This window comes from Eptesicus fuscus, chromosome 18 (genome assembly GCF_027574615.1).
Source record: "Eptesicus fuscus isolate TK198812 chromosome 18, DD_ASM_mEF_20220401, whole genome shotgun sequence".
Lineage (NCBI taxonomy): Eukaryota > Metazoa > Chordata > Mammalia > Chiroptera > Vespertilionidae > Eptesicus > Eptesicus fuscus.
Window position 1 is genome coordinate 27714216 of NC_072490.1, and position 19891 is coordinate 27734106.

At 43.4% G+C, this 19891-nt stretch overlaps 1 protein-coding gene across 3 annotated transcripts in view; it reads right to left on the reverse strand.

The window, feature by feature from the left end:
- The window catches only part of RYK (receptor like tyrosine kinase), a 91584-nt gene that overhangs the window by 11261 nt on the left and 60432 nt on the right, over nt 1-19891 (reverse strand). For all 3 annotated transcript variants that reach the window (XM_054729882.1, XM_054729881.1, XM_054729879.1), the window contains 4 exons: nt 15271-15340; nt 11498-11630; nt 10174-10283; nt 9850-10009 (listed from right to left, as the gene is read on the reverse strand). In XM_054729882.1, coding sequence (XP_054585857.1) covers nt 9850-10009; nt 10174-10283; nt 11498-11630; nt 15271-15340 — 473 coding nt within the window. The remainder of the gene's footprint in view (nt 1-9849; nt 10010-10173; nt 10284-11497; nt 11631-15270; nt 15341-19891) is intronic.

Below are 19891 nucleotides of genomic sequence, written 5' to 3' on the forward strand. Positions count from 1 at the left end.
TAATATTGATGTTTATTAGTATATATCCCTAAATTTTTGAAATGTGTTTAATTCAAGTCTAAATACTTTGTAATTTTCCTTTTGCTTTTTTCTTTGACACATGAGTTATCTAGAAGTATATTATTTAGTTTCTAAATATTTGGGGATTTTCTAGATTCCTATTTTTTATTTTTAAATTAATTATACTGTATTCATAAAACCCTATTTTTATTAATGAAGTATTTTTTAATTTATTGACTTGTTTTATGGCCCAGAATATGGTCTAGCTTAGTAAACATTCTATGTGCTCTTGAAAAGAATATGCATTCTGCTGTTGTTGGAATGGAGTCTTCTATAATTGTTAATTAGATCTAGTTGGTTGACATTGTCATTCAACTTACTGACTTGCTATTTGATCACTTACTGAGAGGGCTTGGAAATGTTTCAATGATCTTTTAAAGAGATATAAATAGTAAGAAAAAATCTTATGTATTACCCCTGCAGTTACCATTTCTGGTGCCCTTTGTTCCTTTGTATAGATCCGTATTTCCACGTGGTATCATTGGTTCCTAAAGGATTTCCTTCAATATTTCTTGAAGTGTGGGTTTGCTGGTGATGGATTTTTCAGCTATTTTGTTCTGAAAAAGTCTTTATTTCTCTTTCATTTTTGAAAGATACTTTTCCTGGGTATAGAACTCTATGTTCATAGCTTTTTCTTACAGTGCTTTAAAAACATTGCTTCACTGTTTTCTCTCTTGCATTGCTTCCAATGAGGTATTTGCTTCCATCCTTTCCCTGGTTCCTTTGTTAAACATATTAACATGTATTGTTGTTTTTCTGGCTGCTTTTAATATTTTCTCTTTATCACTAGTTTTGAGCAATTTGACTATGTGCTGTGGTTTAGTTTCTTCAGGCTTCCTATGTTTGGGGTTTGCTGAGTCCTTAGATCTATGGGGTTATATTTTTCCTAAAATCTGGAAATATTTCAGTGGTTACTTCTTCTTTATTCTTTCTATCCACCCGAACCTCCACTCATGTCTTTGGGGACCTCAATTACACATATATTCAGCTAACTGAAGCTGTCCACCAGCTCAATAAGAGAGCCTTCTTCAGGAATTTTCTGTGTCTTCTCTCTCCTTTCTCTTGCTTTACTCCCATCGCAGAAGGGAGGTAGACTTCCTCTTGTGCCAAGACTGTATCTTTACCTGGACTCCTGGGCGCATTCACCCATCATCTCTTAGACCTCCCCTCCAATCACCACGTTTCCAACCTCTTTCTCCCTATTGCTTACCTGGCCTAAAAACAAACCTAACAACCCAATATAATAAAAACAAAACACAAACATAACAAAATAGAGCCTCTCTTGATCCTGCCATCCCATCAAGCTATGATCTTTCCATTTCTCGTCATAGCTGAACTTCAAAGTGTAATACATTTATTGCCGCCATGTTTTCACTTTCCACAGTGTCAAATATCAATCTATCTTTAATTATTTACTAAAGTTGCTTGTTTAAAAGCCTCTTTCTTCACCCCTCCCTCCCCCCCAATGATATCCTCATTCTTTCTGACCACTGCAAATATGTTTACAGACTAGATTCTCCTTGAAACTATTTTCTTCCCTGGCTTCTATGACACAGCATTCTCTAGATTCTCTTCCTCTCTCTCCATTTTCTTTCTTTTCTCACTAATTAAAAATAAACATTTCCTATCCCCTTGGCTTTCTTCTCTCTAGATAGTCACTACTTCTGGGGTCAAATGCGCTTGTTCATTCAATCACCACTTTTAGTAAGTTAATGTCCAGTTTCTAATATCCTGCTTCTATGCATTTACAGAATTCCAGACCCACATTCTTGAACTCAACATGCCCCATATCAAATTAATCATGTTTCCCCAAACCAGATATTCTACCCACTGTCTTCAATTATGTTATATCTTCACAGTGGCTTATGATTTATTGCAACAGCAGAACTAAATAAAAGTACAAATCAAAGATTGCATTCAAGTTTTCAGAAACATGGGCCATGAGGTAAAAGGCACAGTAGACATTTATGCAATAGATCTAATAGTTAAAAGGGTAAGTGGGTGGGGGAGTTCTAGCCACAAAGGTGAATTAATAAATCATTTACTCAGATAATAACTGTGGTCAAGAGAACAAATGGGATATCTGATGGGAAGTCTGTGGGAGTGGGACAAGGAGAAATGTGAGGATTCAACATGGAAATAGAGAGAAGAGGCCAGTGTAAGGCCATTCAGGACTCTTACACAGTCGAGTACACAGCTCTCCAAAGATAAGATCAGTACTGCTGGCTGAGACTGTTCTCAAAATAAATGACCCCAAAGGCATATATATGGATGTCAACTTCAATTCTGTGACTATGGAACATCTGCTAAGGGAAAATAAGTAAGGCAGCGTTCCCATTGCCCATTCTGGGAAGAATGACCTGTCCATAAATATATAAGGCAGAATGTGATAGGTGGTGTTAGGTAGGTACAAAAATCTCTGGGGAATCGAAAAAAGACAAAATCGAAGGTCATAAAGGGCCTTGGCAAGGTGGTTTAGTTGGTTGAAGTGTAGTTCCATGCACCAAAAGGTTGCAGGCTTGATCCCCAGTTGGGGAGTATGGGAGGCAACTAACTGACCAATGTTTCTCTCTCTAAAATCAATGAAAAACATCCTCAGGTGAGGATTTAAAAAAAAAAAAAGATCATAAAAGGCCTTGGTATGTTTGGAACCAGCAGGAATTCCAGATTTGCTGAAATGCAGAATATAAGGAAATGTACAGGGATTTATGAAGCTAAAAAAGGACAAGGACACTAAGATTAAGGAACAGGGGCTCTAAAAAACAGGGGAAGGAGTTTGGATCTTCAAGCCTTCACTTTGAAGATCAAACCATCACGGAGCAATATTCCTAGCAGTGGAAGATTGAGTTTACTGGACTTATTAACATTAAGCAATTTTCACAAGTTTTCAAATCTGACACTCCACTGTGTACAAGATACAGGCTTTATTAGAGCATACTAAAGGCCCGGTGCATGAAAATTCATGCACTGGAGGGGGGGGGGGTCCCTCAGCCCAGCCTACCCCCTCTCACAGTCCGGGAGTCCTCAGGGGCGGGAGGCGACCCGGCGATCAGGGGAAGGCGACGCCTCCATCACACCTCTGCTGCTGCCACTGCCGGCAGCGCAAGCTTCGGCCGGCCCTGGTTACCTGAGCCTGAGGCGGCCCTGGGCGGCTGGGCAGCCACCAACCGAGGCTTGCCTGTGCCTCAGGCCAGCCCTGGGTGGCTGGGGGGCTGAGGGGACTGGGCGCCACCATCTTGTGGCTGTGGGCGCCACCATCTTTGAGGGTGTGGCAGTCAATTAGCATATTCCCTCCTTATTGGCTGTGGGCACTGCCATCTTTGAGGGCGGGGCAGTCAATTAGCATATTCCCTCCTTATTGGTTGTGAGCGCTGCCATCTTTGCAACGGCATGAGGGTCAAGTAGCATATTCCCTCTATTAGATAGGATATCCCTTCTAAATATTCAATTTTTTAAGATTTTATTATTCTGTGAATTTTAATTTTTCAGACACATTTTCTAGGCCTTTTCAATAACTTTAACTGAAATACCTGGTATACATCTACAAGATTATGTTACTCTAAAAAAGTTTTACTATTTAAACTTTAAGATCCAATAAATTTATACAAGTAACCCTTGAAGGTATTGGGTCCTTTTAATAATTCTTCAATGTAACTATTAACTAAAACTCTTAATACTCCTCCAGATTTTATCACTGTGGCTAATATTTTTTTTTATTCCAGCTAAACAAACATATCCAGATGTACAATGACTATATAAAATGCATTGATTGCATCTCATATCAAATTTAGTACGTGTTGCTAACACAACTTCAAAAATCAACTATCTTTAAGCATAGTATTACACGTGACTGAAAAGATACTCCTTATGCTGTAAATCTGTCCTAGGATCTGTGATTAGGGAAGACAGAAGAGCCAACATTGGATGCCTACCAGGCCGTCATACATTTCTGAAATTTATGGCATGTCCCTCCACTGTCCCAGATGCTTAGACACTGCTCCATCAGAGCACTGGGTCTATCTGAAGGGAATGTTACATACAAAGGGCAGGGCAGGAATGTTAACAAGATCTCCTAAGGAAAATATCTATTCTTAGGGAGAGCCAAACACAGGAAATACATCAAGGGCAATTACTCAATCAAAAAATAGCAACTAGTCACCTCTGAAAATATATTAACTGTTCTTGAAGTAAATCCATTTATTCCTCATTCACAGGAAATATTAGGTGTAATAAATACTTTTAAATAAAACTAAACAATATCTTAATTTTAAACTTCAAATCTTTATTTCCTTGTGTCTGAAAGACACTACCACCTCTTTAGCTTTTCCTTAATATCTTAATGTCAATTCCTCTTAACCTGAATTTAATATTTAAACAGTAAGTATAAGATTGTTAATGTATAAAATCTACAACCATAATGGCAGAAAATACATATTAAGCATCTAAGCATTATTCTAAAATTAATAATGAAGATAAAAAATAAAATAAATAGTTTTCTAGCGGAATTGAGGAAGAAAAAGAAAAAGAAAGAGAGCTCATGGACATGGATAACAGTGTGGTGACTGTGTGGGGTGGGGAGGTGGAGAAGGTATATCAGAGATAATGGTGATGGGGGAAAAAGGATTCTCTGAAAAGTATGGTTTTGTCTTTGGTACTAGAGTAGTTCTAGGTCAAAAGACCAATCCTCATGGGTAAGTCCGAATATGAGTTTCTCCTGCTCAGGTCTGCTCAGGGTGTGGCAATGACTTTCCAAGGGACTGGGCAGTGCTTACGAGTAATAAGAATTATTCTGCTATAAATGTCCTACCTAGATAACTTTATAGATTTCCCTCCTCTAGGTAATGTTTCATGTTTACAAAATAAACAGTATAGGACCCTGCACCCTAAAAACTGTTCAAATATCTTGAAGGATCTCCTTGTGGCCGTAAACCACACTGATGTGATTAGCATTAAAACCATTTCCTTGACTTGTTTATCCCAAGAAAATGCTTTTTAAACACAATGTAATACCATAAAGACAATAAAACCAACAAGAACGAAACTCTTAATTGTGCATTCTTGATTGCATTTAGTCTCTTAATAAAAGATAGTCTTTTAACAGAATTGTTAGCTACTATAATTAGCTAAATAATTCAAAGATATAAATCAAAAAATTATTTTCAAATAAAGGAAAAGAAAGTCACCAAAAAAATCTATGATGGAATTCACATCTGATGAAAACAGAATAAAAACAATATCCAGAAATTCTTAAGAATGCCCATGATGACATCATAGCTTAAAATAATGTTTGAAAGAGATTTATAACTAGTCAAATCTAGTTGTGTGCATTTCCTAAGTTCAACAGTTAGAAGCTGATATTAGCTTTATAAGAATCTTGACATTGAAATATAGAATCTTTCCATTAAAAATTGTGAAAACACAATCCAGAGATACAATGTATTATTTGTACGATGGAAAACATTAGTATATTCCTAAAAAAATCATGTAGAGTTTTTAACTATAAAAAAAAAATACAAAATGTTAAAAGGACAAAGAAAATGTCCCCTCCAAGGCAGTAATATAATTAGTTGTTACATTTATACCCAAAATATGTATTTTACATGTGTAGAGATTCTGGTGGGAGTGAGGTTATATTACTTGTTTTGCATGTGAATCTGCATGATGTTTTTCAGCACAAAAGCAGAAAATTAAGTGTAGCTTTTAAACTCCCAACTCCATTCATAAAGAAAAAATAATAATTATACCTATACATTTTTTCTGATTTATACTATTATTTTTTAAATATATTTTGAATTATAGTTAACATACAATATTATATTAGTTTCAGGAATACAATACAGTGACACAATATTTATATACCTTATGAAGTGACCCACAATAAGTCTAGTAACCATCTGTCCCTCAAAAAGTTATTACAATATTAATAACTTTGCTATTACAATATTATTAATAACTATTCCCTATGCTGTATATTACACTCCCAAACAATTATAACTGGAATTTTGTACTTCTTAATTACCTTCCCCTTTTCTGTTAATCCTCCCACTTACCTTCCCCTCTGGGAACCATTCGTTTGTTCTCTGTATCTATGGGATCATTTCTGTTTCATTTGTTTCACATTTTTCTTTTTTAAAACATGGTGTTTGTTTTTAATGTTTTTATTGATTTCAGAGAGGAAGGGAGAGGGAGAGATAGAAACATCAATGATGAAAGAGGATCATTGATCGGCTGCCTCCTGCATGCCCTCTACAGGGGATCGAGCCTGCAACCCAGGCATGTGCCCTGACTGGGAACCAAACTGTGGCCTTCTGGTGCGTGGGTTGACACTCAACCACTGAGCCACACTGGCCAGGCCACACAGCTTTATGTTTAATCTCTTCATTAAGAGCAGTACATATTGCGTTTGGATGGTGAATTATCTTTCCTTTTTATCAAGTAATTTTTATTGTTATTATCATTGATGTAGCTGACATAAGAATTCAAAAAAGTATTCAATCCTATGAAACTGAAAAGCAGGATTTTTACACTAACAGCCACATCATAGTCTTAGGAAACAGAGAGATATTCCTCTTCCTTTAAACCTCAATTATCCAAGGCAAAACATATTTGGGAGGGTTCAATATCCAATCAGGGCACATGCCTGGGTTTCAGGCTCGATCCCCAGTAGGGGGCATGCAGGAGGCAGCCCATTGATGATTCTCTCTCATCATTGATGTTTCTATCTCTCCCTCTCTCTTCCTCTCTGAAACCAATAAGAATATATTTTAAAATATATTTTATTTATTTTCCACAGAGAGGAAGGGAGAGGGATAGAGAGCCAGAAACATCGATGAGAGAGAAACATCGACCAGCTGCCTCCTGCACACCCCCTACCGGGGATGTGCCCGCAACCAATGTACATGCCCTTGACCGGAATCGAACCTGGGACCCTTCAGTCCGCAGGCCGACGCTCTATCCACTGAGCCAAACCAGTTTTGGCAATAAAATATATTTTAAAAAAAAACAAAAAAAAAAAACTGTTTTAAAGCCAAAGTTAAACCTGTTTCCCCCCACACCCTATAAACAAAGTTTTGCTTAATGTAGAAACTGGTGAAGAATTCCAGCTACGATTCAGAACTCCTGACTAAAGACTTGGTAACCCTAAAAACAAGTACAGTTGGTCCTGACTGTCATTCAATACAGCCGCTGTGTGCTGGCCGAAACTCCAATTCTGTTTTCTCTTTTTATATTATTTGAGAAAAATCAAAAACAAAAAACAACCCTCCCCCGCTAAAGAAAAGTTCCACGTTTTCTTTAGATGCTTTGCATATTTGTATGGTTTTACTTGAAATTGTAACTTCTTGACAATCTTAGAGAAGTTTTATTCTATTATGAAAGCTCTGAGAAAACAGATGAGGCCTAGTTCCCCACTGCTATACAAGCTGAGCCCTTAGGGTTCAGATCTAAGAGACTGGATGTATTTCCCCACCCAAGCCTCTGGCTGGAACGGCTATGGCAACAAGAAGCAAGTTTCTGTCCACTGTGAACTTGTACAGCTGCTCCTAAAGGAAAACCTCCCTTCCTCATCCTCACTCATGTTTACTCTGCCCCTATGACAAGTGTCAGGTACGTCGTTTTTTTCCCCTGAGAGTGGTTGATTTTAAATTAAGTTAAAACCAAGTCTTTTGAAGATATGCACAACAGAAGACCTTAATTAACAGAAAAAAGGCAAAAGACAACGTAAGTAAATTGTTCACCCACATCAAGTGAACACATTTAACCAGGACACTTGGTATATAAAAAAGGCACCCTATTATCAAATAGCTAACCTCACTTCTGAAAAAAGAAAAAAAAGGTAATCAGATTTTAATTAACAAGAGAGGGTTTCTCCCCTTATCAACTCATTCTAATGTCAAAGATTTTAAATTAAAATATCAGGATTTCAATACGGAAGTCTTAAATAATTTCAATTACTGAATGTAGTACGTTGAAAGATGGCCCAAAGATATGTTCACATTCAAACCCCTGAGACTTGTAAATATTATCTTATGTGGCAAAAAAAGTGATTAAGTTAAAGACCTTGAGAATAGAAGCTTATCCTAGCTTACATAGCTGGGTCCGAAATACACTCATATCCATCATTATGAGAGGCAGAGAGCGTTTTGAGAGACAAACACAGGGAGGAGAAAGTGGTCTGAATATGCAGCAGGGAGAGGCAGCGCCAAGCCAGGCAACGGCAACCGCCCCCTGCAGCTGGGAGAGGTAAGGAAGGTTTGCCTCTGAGAGCCTCTGGAGGAAGCTCAGCCCTGCCTGCATCTGGATTCCAAACATTTGGCTTCCAGAACTCAACTCCGAGAGAATTAATCTCTGTCACTGCAAACCACCAAGGTTGTTGTAATTTGTTACAGCAGCCACAGGACACTAATCCACTGAGGGAAAGTGCGTTAAAAGAGTAATCCTTCAAGCACACACACTTACTAGTATAAGTAAAAGGATAACTCGATACTATAAATAAAATGAGACACAATATATAATATAGCAAGCCCATTTTTTACAGTTGTAACTTTGAAACAAATTATTCTATTAGGATTTTACATGTAACACTAACAGGTATCACTGATCATTCAGTGTTTGCAGTTAGCACAAAAATTATAATAGCAATTGCTTCTTTTTTAAAGTATGTTTTTATTGATTTTAGAGAAGAAGGGAGAGAGAGAAACAACAATGATGAGATAGAATTATTGACTAGCTACCTCCTGCACAACCCAGGGAATCAAGCCCTCAACTCAGGCATGTGCCCTGACCGGGAATCGAACCATGACCTCCTGGTTCATGGGTCGACTATTCAACCACTGAGCCACACCAGCCGGGCACAACTCTTTATTTTATTCCACAATCCCATTCTATCCCAAAATACTTCTTTACCTACACTCTGAATGTTTTTAAAAGCTACTTTGTGACCAAGAATATGTTTCCATAGCTGCCTGTACTTATACCTACCTTATCTGCAGTTTAAGCTAACCTCTGAATATTCACAATAGACAGGAAAATAAATTCATCTTTCAAAACAGATTAAAAATGCCTGCAAAACACCCATAAGTAGATGTGACTTCTGAAACTGAACATTACTAAGTATAAAGAATCCCACTTCGTGATCTGCTCGAGGGGGCAGACCACCCAGAAGCTGATAGAGGGAAAGAGTGACATCTGAGGAATTATAAATTACACAGGTCGTAATACTTAGAAGAGGTCATTTTAAAAAAGAAAGCAGTAAATTTTTGTGATCTTGGAACCACTTGGTCATTCTGAGACTTCAATAAGAAAATAAGAATAATCAAATATTGTAACCTCTCTAAGCCTCAATGTTGTTACCTTTAATACTGAGATAATCGTAGTTGCCTACCCCATAGTGTTAACAGTGCTCCTCATGTGGTTATTGTGAGATGCCACACAATGATGGGCCATGGTTTGGGTCACCAGCTTCTCTCCATAAACCTGGCTGACTGAGCTAACTACACTTGCTTTCTCAATGAAAAATTTCAGAGAAAAGTTGCTAGATTTCAATAATAATAATAATCCTATATAATAAAGAGCTAATATGCTAATTAGACTGAACAGCAGAAAGACTGTCCAGATGACCTTCTGGACGAAGCTGTTGCTGCGAGGGCCGAGCCCTTTGCATGAATTTCGTGCATCAGGCCTCTAGTAGTAATAATAATAATAAGAATAAGAATAAGAATAAGAATAAGAATAATAATAAACCAGAAAGGCTTGTTTCCATTTTGTTGAAATCCAGGCCCCAGCACTTACCACATCACTAGCGCTGGAGAACTCATTATTAACCAGACTTTCCAGAGCCATCCACCGAACTGGCCTGTTTTCATTGTCCCCCAGACAGTGGTAGTCCATGGGGAACAAGTCTCTGGAGAGGGCATTGTCTGTGATCTTAACTTGAAGTGTGTCATCAATGCTGAAAAGTAAAGATACAAATATCAAATGCAATCAGAGTATTTGAAAAATATGGGTCACAGTTACTCTTAAATACAACGTAATTCCCACTGTGATTTCTGGGAAGAAGCCCAAATCCAAGGAATACTAAACATCAGATGACAGTGATGAGCCCGTGGCACCTACACACAGTTCCTAGCAGCCAGGTCTTTGTGGATGACTTCCCTTCTGGCCAGATAGCTCATCCCACAGGCAATCTGAATTGCCATGTGTACCAGGTCTTGCTGAGAAATTGCCTGTGGGAACAGAAAATGACAATGTTTGCAGTTAGCACAAAAATTATCATGGCAGCTGCTTATTTTATTCCATAATCCCACTCTATCCCAAAATACTTTTAATACTTACACACTGTGTTTTTTTAAAGCTACTTTGTAACTGAGAATATATTCCCTGTACTTATATCTACTATAGTCCTTACTCTGTAAAATAATTTACCATTTACTTCTCTCATCTGTTAGGTATATCTCCCCAGCATCCAGCACACACAGCAGCTAGCTGCTCATAAGTGTCTGCTCAATGCTGAACACACAAGGTAACATTACAGATGCTTATTACTCAATAACCAGTTCTTTTCTTTTCAAATAGTTTTTAGTAGGAGATTATCCCCTACGGGCCATTTTTAAGACTACAAGCCTACAGCTCTTTCCACCCTGGTGTGCTCCCTGGAGCCAGGATGCCAGTACTGTGGGCGGAGGAACGACATTCCTCCCCAAGTGATGCTGAGGCTTCAGCCTCCACCCACTGGTTAGGAACCAGCTTTAATCCTGTCTGTTTCCAAAGCACGTCAAATGTATGAAGCCAAATACTCAATGCAGCCTCTGAATCCATGTTCTCTTGGCAACCGTAGTAAGTAAATTATTATACATCTTGAAACAAACTTAATGGGGCTACAAGATACAGTGGCAGCAAACACCTACTAGGTTTTAGCACCACTACCATCACGATGCGTTTGCAATCTGACTAATGCTTCACAGCTATGGCACAAGCAGTGCAGAGAAAGAAATGCTTACATGACTAACATCTTACAGCCGCGCATATTAAAAATACACCCTCCAGTCATCACCAGCTTTTGGTACTATATGGACCGATGGCTCTGAATATGGACTAAATAGGCCTGTTTCCATGCCTAGAAGGGAGACCTAGTTCAAGTACCTTCCAGAGTTATTAGAGAAATGACTGGAAGGGTGTTCCAGAGATTTTGAGGTGATTCTAAATAAACACACAATGGGTATACAAAGAAAAACTTCAGCATCAGCAAAGTGTACACCTTTAGGCAGGAATCATAAAGCAATCTTCCTCCAGACCAACAGGTTATAAACATCATCTGATTCACTTTGAGTTTCTTTTTGCAGGCCTTCACACAGATTATAGTTAAGAATGTAAACATCTGCTTTCAAAGACAATATCAGAAACTACTGGTAAATAACTGGTATTTGGCAAATTTTCTCACCTGAGGATTATTGGCCTCTACTAATTTGCACTGCCGTAAAAACAATTTTAGATTCCCCCAATTCATGTAAGGCAATATCACCATGGGCTTTTCTCCTTCTTCTATACACACATGGGTAATAGGAAGAAGATTTCTATAAAATAATCAGAAATCAGGAGAAATACAAGTGAAACTTAAAACTTTAGGGGCTTATTTGTAATAAAAAGCAATAAAATAAAGAAAACCTAAAATAAAATAAGAATTATCTCTAACATACGTACTTAGAAACATGATTACCATTAAAAATATAAAATTATAAATGCTCCTTTAAACTAGACTTAAACATTTCCCATAGATGCACTCTCTCGATAGGGAAAGTTATAAGCTCAAAGCTGCTTCCTGTGGACTGGATTCTCTGAAGACACATCTGGCCACACTAAATCTTTACTCTACAGGATAATTAGAGACAAATGTTTGACTACGAGCATATTATGATAATACCCGATTCTGTCCATCATTACACTTAAAAAAAAAAAAAGCCCTGATGCAGACTGTGGACAAGAATACAACAATCAAGAAGGCCTTTAAGGGGCTGAAACTGTCACAAAAGCCAAGATGGTCTTAGCTGGTCACATGGTATTTAGAATCCAATTTCCAAATCCATAACTTACCATTAACTCTCTGTGCGACCATCTCTTTGGGCCTTAGTTTCCATACCTCTAACATAGGAATCCCACTAACCATAAAACGTTGCTGTAACGTGCAAAGTTAAGCATGTGGAAAACAATCTTACTCCTTTTTTAATTTCTATGGCACAATAAATACATTTCACCTTATTGCCTAATTGGTTTCTGGAAATAACCGTTAATTTTTCCCACAGTTATGTAACTTTGTATACAATTACCTTATCTTCCCCTTAAGCTGAAAACTCCTAGGAGGCAAAAACTAATACAGACTCTTATTTTTACACCTAATGCCTCATATTTTATATCACAGAAAGCAAGCATTTAATAAATAGTTGATAAACACAGAAATAATATAGCTTTAAAAACATTCCTGTTCCTTAACTTAGCATAATCTGCTTCTAAACATGTTTGATAAAGAAAAAAAGCTACAAGAGCAAGGACAATTAATATTAATTGCAGAAAGTTGCAAACAACTTGAATGTCCAAAAAGTAAGTAAAGGAGAGCACACCCAAACAATACGAGAGTATCTACCAAGAACACGGTCAACAAGAGCTGTTATGAGAACGTGAGTAAAAGCTGATCTCATAGGAAAGCAAGACACAAAAGTCACCTGTTTGCAGGATAATTACAGTCATGGGGGGGGGGGGGGGCGTTTAAAACTGCACAGAAAGATGCCACGATTAAGGAGTTGTTGTTTTGAGTGTGGGACTCTGGATCAGTTCTAACTTGCTTTTCTGCATTTCCTAAACTGTCTCAATTGAGCATACGTGCATCTCCTCTAAATCCACCATCACATATTTGTGTCCTGACCGTCAGTGTGCACATGAAAGCTGTGGGCTCCCCTGTGTGTGCAGGAGTTCCCAGCAGGGAAAGCACTGGCTCGAGGAGCTGGGGACATGTGGACTCGATAAGTAAGCCTGTGTGCGGTAACCTCTCCGTAAGGCTTCTGCTGGCACTACCGCCTTAGAGTGGCAGTGACGATGAGCCCATTTCACAGGCAGCAGTGAAGAGAGAGGTTAGGTAATCTGTCAAGGTCAAAAAGCAAGTACACAAAGAATAAAAGGCAAATCTTTATCTGATTCCAAAACCCTCATACTTTCCCCTGGACATTTCCTCCCAGGGGAACAAAAGGGAGCAGAGGGGAGATGAAAACTCCTGGAAGCCCCAGGCACACTGAAGTGACTACAGCAAGTTTGCACTCAGGATTAAATGAGCATTTCAGGGGGGATGTGAAGAGGTGCCTGATCTCTTACCACCACCTCCTCCAAAATTATTCCTCTGCTCCTTTCCTCATGACTGAAATTCCCTGAGCAGAGTTTAAGGCATTTATCCATGCACAGCAAGTTTGCTAGAGGAGATCACATCATTTTTCTATCATCAGAGGATTAAAATCCCCTCTGGGAAAGGTAATAAGTGGCACGAAAATGTTTCAAGGTACAAATGGCTGCTCTTCATTCCACCTATTTCATAAAGTAAAGGAGGACGAGGAGGAAGGTCTGGGATCTAAGAAGAGGGGATGAGGGCAGAAGCAGGTGCCATAGAGAAGAACAAGGTGGAGGAGGGTGGATTCTGTGGGAACTGAGACAAGAACTGCATCCAGCTCTCAGTCTTGCTGAGTGTCCTTGCAGAGTCAGAGCCGGAATGCAGCGATGCTCAACCTTTTCATCTTGTGGCACACATAAATTACTAAAATCCGTGGCACCCCAAAAAAACATTTTTTGCCAATCTGATAAAAAAAAAAAGGTGTAATTTTGATTCATTCACACCAACGGCTATTGTGCTGGCTCAGAAGGTAAAAGCTTTTTGTTATAGTTCTATGAAGAGGACTAGCATCAAGCTTTGAAAAAGCTCTTTAGCCCTGGCTGGTGTGGCTCAGTTGGTTGGGTGTCATGCCGTGCACCAAAGGTTGCTGGTTCGATTCCCAGTCAGGGCATATGCCCAGATTTCAGGTTTGATCCCAGCAGGGGGCATTCCGGAGGCAGCTGATCATGTTCTACTCTCATACCAATGTTTTTCTTTCTCTTCCCCTCTCTCTAAAGATCAATAAAATATATTTTTAAAAGCTCTTCATATACAACTATAAGTATCTTTAAAAATCATACTATGACCACACTTGCCAGTTTGGCTCAGTAGATAGAGCATTGGCCTGCAGACCGAAGGGTCCCGGGTTTGGTTCCAGTCAAGGGCACATACCTTGGTTGCAGGCTCCTCCCTGGCCCAGGCCCTGGTCGAGGCTCTTGCAGGAGGCAACCAATCGATGTGTTTCTCTCACATCGATGTTTCTCTCTGTCTTTCCCTCTCTCTTCTACTCTCCCTAAAAATCAATGGAAAAATAACCTCGGGTGAGGATTAACAACAACAACAACAAAAAAATCATACTATGACCTAACAAGAGATTGGTTAAATAAAATGTGGTAGTCCACTGATTTAATGAACTACTAAGTAGCCTTTTTAAATGTGGACATGAATTTATAGTGACTGACATGAAAAGGTAGATGTTGTTTTGTTATTCCAAGAAGCATGTTAACCTTGCTAAGGATAATAATAGTATATGATTATATAGAAAAATATTCCTTTAAATGCATCGAAAGTGTTAAGATGTCCAATTTACTTTAAAATACTTCTACAAGCACAAATATCTATCATCTATCTAGACAGATGTTACACATACACTTATATGTACACATGCAAATAAAAATGGCAAAATGTTAGTAACTAACAATGAATTTAGGAACCAGTCTTTTTGTGTTTATTATTCTTGACTTTAGCATTCTCTAGGTTCAAAAATTTCATAACAAAGTTTTTTATCACATGTATTATCATTATTCTATTTTTAAAGGGAAATATGCACATAAATATGTACAAACTCTCCAATGCTTAGCTCTGATTGTCCAGATGTGGGCTCACATGCTCTTGAATAGACTTTTCTGCATTTTTAAACTTTATGCTATGAGCATGCATTTCCCTTTTATACTCAGAAAACAAACAAAACCCAAACTATCCAAAAAGACACTATTAAATTCAGAACACATCACAATGTTCTTAAAATAAAAATGTGAAATACAATGCCATCATGCTTAGCAAGTGCTGGTGGTTTTTCCTCTCACCTGTGATGAAGGCCTCGCAGCTTACAACTTTCAGTGAGCATCATTGTCACCTGAATTTCAGAAGCTTGATCTACATCAAGAAAAAGACATTATCTTGAATGACAATACTATATATACATATGGCATTACTATTCTTTGCTATTAGTAAATAATTGTCTCAAGTAAATTAAAATAGGTCTTGCTTAAAATTCTATTGCAGTAGGTAGTGTCTTGTTGAATAGGTCAACACTAACAGAAGTCATTAAAAATAAATTTGACTACATAAAAGTTAGAAATTAAGGGCCTATAAACAAAGTAGAGAAGTTAATAACAGACTGGAAGAATATCTGCAACACATAATGCACACAAAGGGCTAATTTCCTTTCTGTCCCCCTTCTTTAAAGAGTTTATACAAATCAATAAGAAAAAAAATTAAAGACAAGGCATTTCTCTACTCTTTGAAAAGAACATTTCCAATAAGCAAAAAGTATATTTTCATTATAAAATTAAAAATGAGTGTCATTTAAAAAAAAAAAGGTCTTAGATGCTAAAAACATAAGAGTAAAGTATATCCTTAAAAACACTTCCAAAGAAACCAAGATGGCGGCATAGGTGAAACACCTAACCTGCAGCCGGGCACAACAATTTCAAAGGCACAACTAGAGGTCAGAACGGACATCGTCCAGAACCACAGGAGAGCTGGCGGACTGAAATGCCCACAGCTGGGGGGAAGGAGAAGGCCACGGGGACAATCGGGGGAGCCGTAAAAGCCTGAGGTATGGAGAAACTGGCGGAGACACGAGCACGCGCGCCTGCGGGGAGGATGGAGCCGGAGAGGAAGGGGCGGCTGACGGCCTGGCGTTCACTGGCAGGAAGGAGATAAAGGCTCCGGAGTGCGCTAAGCGCCGGCTCCGACTGCACTGAGCGCCAGTTCCGGGCGAAACCCTGGGAAGCCAGGCGCAGGCTGGGGGAATGAATCTGGGCTGTGGGGCGCAGGCACAGAGGAGCGGGGGAAGGCAGAGCTCCAGAGGCGCGCACGGGAAGGGGCGCAAAGGACGGACTGTTGCCTGCGCCACTGAACTGCCCTAGCGGGAAGGAGACATAAGCTCAGGACCGTGCTGAACCCCAGTTCTGACTGCACTGAACCCCAGTTCCGGGCGAAACCCTGGGAAGCCAGGCGCACGCTGGGGGAATGAATTTGGGCTGTGGTGGCGGAGGCACAGAGAAGCGGCGGCTCCAGACGCGCGCACCTTCGCGCGCAGAGGACGGACTTTTGCCTGCGCCACTGGGTGGCCCTGCTGGGAAGGAGACAGGGACGCCAGACTGCGCTGAGACCCAGTTCCAACTACACTGAAACCCAGTTCCAGGTGAGAATCTGGGAGTCCAGATTCATTAGAGGAGGGACTGGACTGTTTGGCAGTGGGCGAAACTCCAGGGCGCGTTTCTCTCAGAGGTGTTTGCAAGGAATACAGAGGGACACAGACGCAGGAGCCTCATAGGGCGGGGCTGACAGGAAGCCAAGGTTGTAGGCTCCACCCTGTAGCTCCGCCCCAGCCAAGCTGAGCAGAAGCTTTTTCCTGCTGAGTGCCTCAGGTAGTGGCTGACCCACACTACATTGGAGACCCAGAAACGAGGGCATCTAGTGGTTGGTGGGAGATGACACCAGATTTCAATCACTTGCATAAGGGAGGCATTCTAGAGGCAGACTCAGTGAGCGCCAAGGCATTGCTGCATCAAGACCCGGCCCACAAACATGTCTCCTGCACAGCAACTCTTCCTATATAGACAAAGAGGGTCCTCACGGCCAAATGGCCTGGAGGACAATTCCTCCCAGTGACACCAACAACAATCAAGACTTAACTGTACAAAGGAGGACCAAGATGGAGACATAGGGCGGCAGCCTGATCGTTGCCTACAACAACAGTATTGAGACTACGACGGGAGAGCAGAGCAGACACCAGCCAGAAAGACCGGGGGGCTGGCTGAGCAGATGCTCTACAACTAGAATAAAAGAGAGGGGTACGCAGGATGATGCTGATGCCGGTGACCCAAAGTCCACACTTTAAGAACTATGGCTCAGGCGACACAATGGTGGCCTGGAACGTGCTCGGCGCAGTTCCCCCGGCGGTCTCCGGCTGAGGGGACGGCTCCACTCGCTGCCGAGCACGGACAGATGAGCCCCTGGGAGACATGGGGAGGGAGACTCCGTGCTTGCTGACCTCCGAGTCCTTCAAGAATCTCAATGCCCCGAAGTGGCCAGGTGCGCACGCTCAGCGACTGGCCACCGTTGCAGACCCAAGGGCCGACGCAGCGACACCGGACCAGCCCACCGCCGGGCACCGGGCACACCAGAGCCTTGCCGAGCCCGCCGCCCAACGAGTTCTGCGGCAGCCGCCCTGGAGCTCTGAGAAAATGACCGAAGGAATTGCTGAGAGGGAATTGACCAACAGGAATTGGGATCAAGAAGACGAAACCCCGCTGAGACCCAAGTCCAGGCGAGCCTGCGAGCCTCTGGGCTCAGATGTGGTCACACGCCTCTGGGTCTAGGTGAGGCCTCACGCCCCTGGGTTTGGGTGAGGCCATGCGCCCCTGGGTCCAGGTGAAGCTGGATTCCGGGTTCGGGTGAGGCCATGTGCCCCTGGGTCCGGGCGAATCTGAACCCTGGGTCCGGGTGAGGCCGTGGACCCCTGGATCCGGGTAAGGCTGGGTCCCGAGTACGGGTGAGGCCGTGAGCCCCTGGATCCGGGTGAGACCACGCGACCAGGGGTCTGAGAGAGGTAACGCGCCCCTGGGTCCGGGTGGCTTCGTGCACCTAGGTCCAGGTGAGGCCACGTGCCCCTGGGTCTGAGAGAGGCCACGCACCCCTGGGTCCGGGCGAGACCATGTGTCCCTGGATCCGGGTGGGGCCTCGTGCACCTAGGCCCGGGTGGGGCCGCGTGCCCCTGGGTCTGGGGGAGGCCAGGCGTCCCTGGGTCCGGGTGAGACCGTGAGTGCCTGGATCCGGGTGAGGCCTCGTGCGCCTAGGCCCGGGTGAGGCCACGTGCCCCTGGGTCTGGGGGAGGCCAGGCGTCCCTGGGTCCGGGTGAGACCGTGTGTCCCTGGATCCGGGTGAGACCTCGTGCACCTAGGCATGGGTGAGGTTACGTGCCCCGGGGTCTGAGAGGCCAAGTGTCCCTGGGTCCCGGTGAGACCATGTGTCCCTGGATCCGGGTGAGGACGAGTGCACCTAGACCCGGGTGAGCCCAAGTGGCCCTGGGTCTGGGAGAGGCCAAGCGTCCCTGGGTCCGGGTGCGACCATGTGTCCCTGGAGCCGGATGAGGCCTCGTGCACCTAGGCCCGGGTGAGGCCACGTGCCCCTGGGTCTGGGAGAGGCCAAGCGTCCCTGGGTCCGGGTGAGACCATGTGTCCCCGGATCCGGGTGAGGCCTCGTGCACCTAGGCCCGGGTGAGCCCAAGTGGCCCTGGGTCTGGAAGAGGCCAAGCGTCCCTGGGTCCGGGTGAGACCATGTGTCCCTGGATCCGGGTGAGGCCTCGTGCACCTAGGCCCAGGTGAGGCCACGTGCCCCTGGGTCTGGGAGAGGCCAAGCGTCCCTGGGTCCGGGTGAGACCATGCGTCCCAGGATCCGGGTGAGGCCTCGTGCATCTAGGCCCGGGTGAGCCCAAGTGGCCCTGGGTCTGGGAGAGGCCAAGCGTCCCTGGATCCGGGTGAGACCATGTGTCCCTGGATCCGGGTGAGGCCTCGTGCACCTAGGCTCGGGTGAGCCCAAGTGGCCCTGGGTCTGGGAGAGGCCAAGCGTCCCTGGGTCCGGGTGAGACCATGTGTCCCTGGATCCGGGTGAGGCCTCGTGCACCTAGGCCCGGGTGAGCCCAAGTGGCCCTGGGTCTGGGAGAGGCCAAGCGTCCCTGGGTCCGGGTGAGACCATGTGTCCCTGGATCCGGGTGTGGCCTCGTGCACCTAGGCCCGGGTGAGCCCAAGTGGCCCTGGGTCTGGGAGAGGCCAAGCGTCCCTGGGTCCGGGTGAGACCATGTGTCCCTGGATCTGGGTGAGGCCTCGTGCACCTAGGCCCGGGTGAGCCCAAGTGGCCCTGGGTCTGGGAGAGGCCAAGCGTCCCTGGGTCCGGGTGAGACCATGTGTCCCTGGATCCGGGTGAAGCCTCGTGCACCTAGGCCCGGGTGAGCCCAAGTGGCCCTGGGTCTGGGAGAGGCCAAGCTTCCCTGGGTCCGGGTGAGACCATGTGTCCCTGGATCCGGGTGAGGCCTCGTGCACCTAGGCCCGGGTGAGCCCAAGTGGCCCTGGGTCTGGGAGAGGCCAAGCGTCCCTGGGTCCGGGTGAGACCATGTGTCCCTGGATCCGGGTGAGGCCTCGTGCACCTAGGCCCGGGTGAGCCCAAGTGGCCCTGGGTCTGGGAGAGGCCAAGCGTCCCTGGGTCCGGGTGAGACCATGTGTCCCTGGATCCGGGTGAGGCCTCGTGCACCTAGGCCCGGGTGAGCCCAAGTGGCCCTGGGTCTGGGAGAGGCCAAGCTTCCCTGGGTCCGGGTGAGACCATGTGTCCCTGGATCCGGGTGAGGCCTCGTGCACCTAGGCCCGGGTGAGCCCAAGTGGCCCTGGGTCTGGGAGAGGCCAAGCGTCCCTGGGTCCGGGT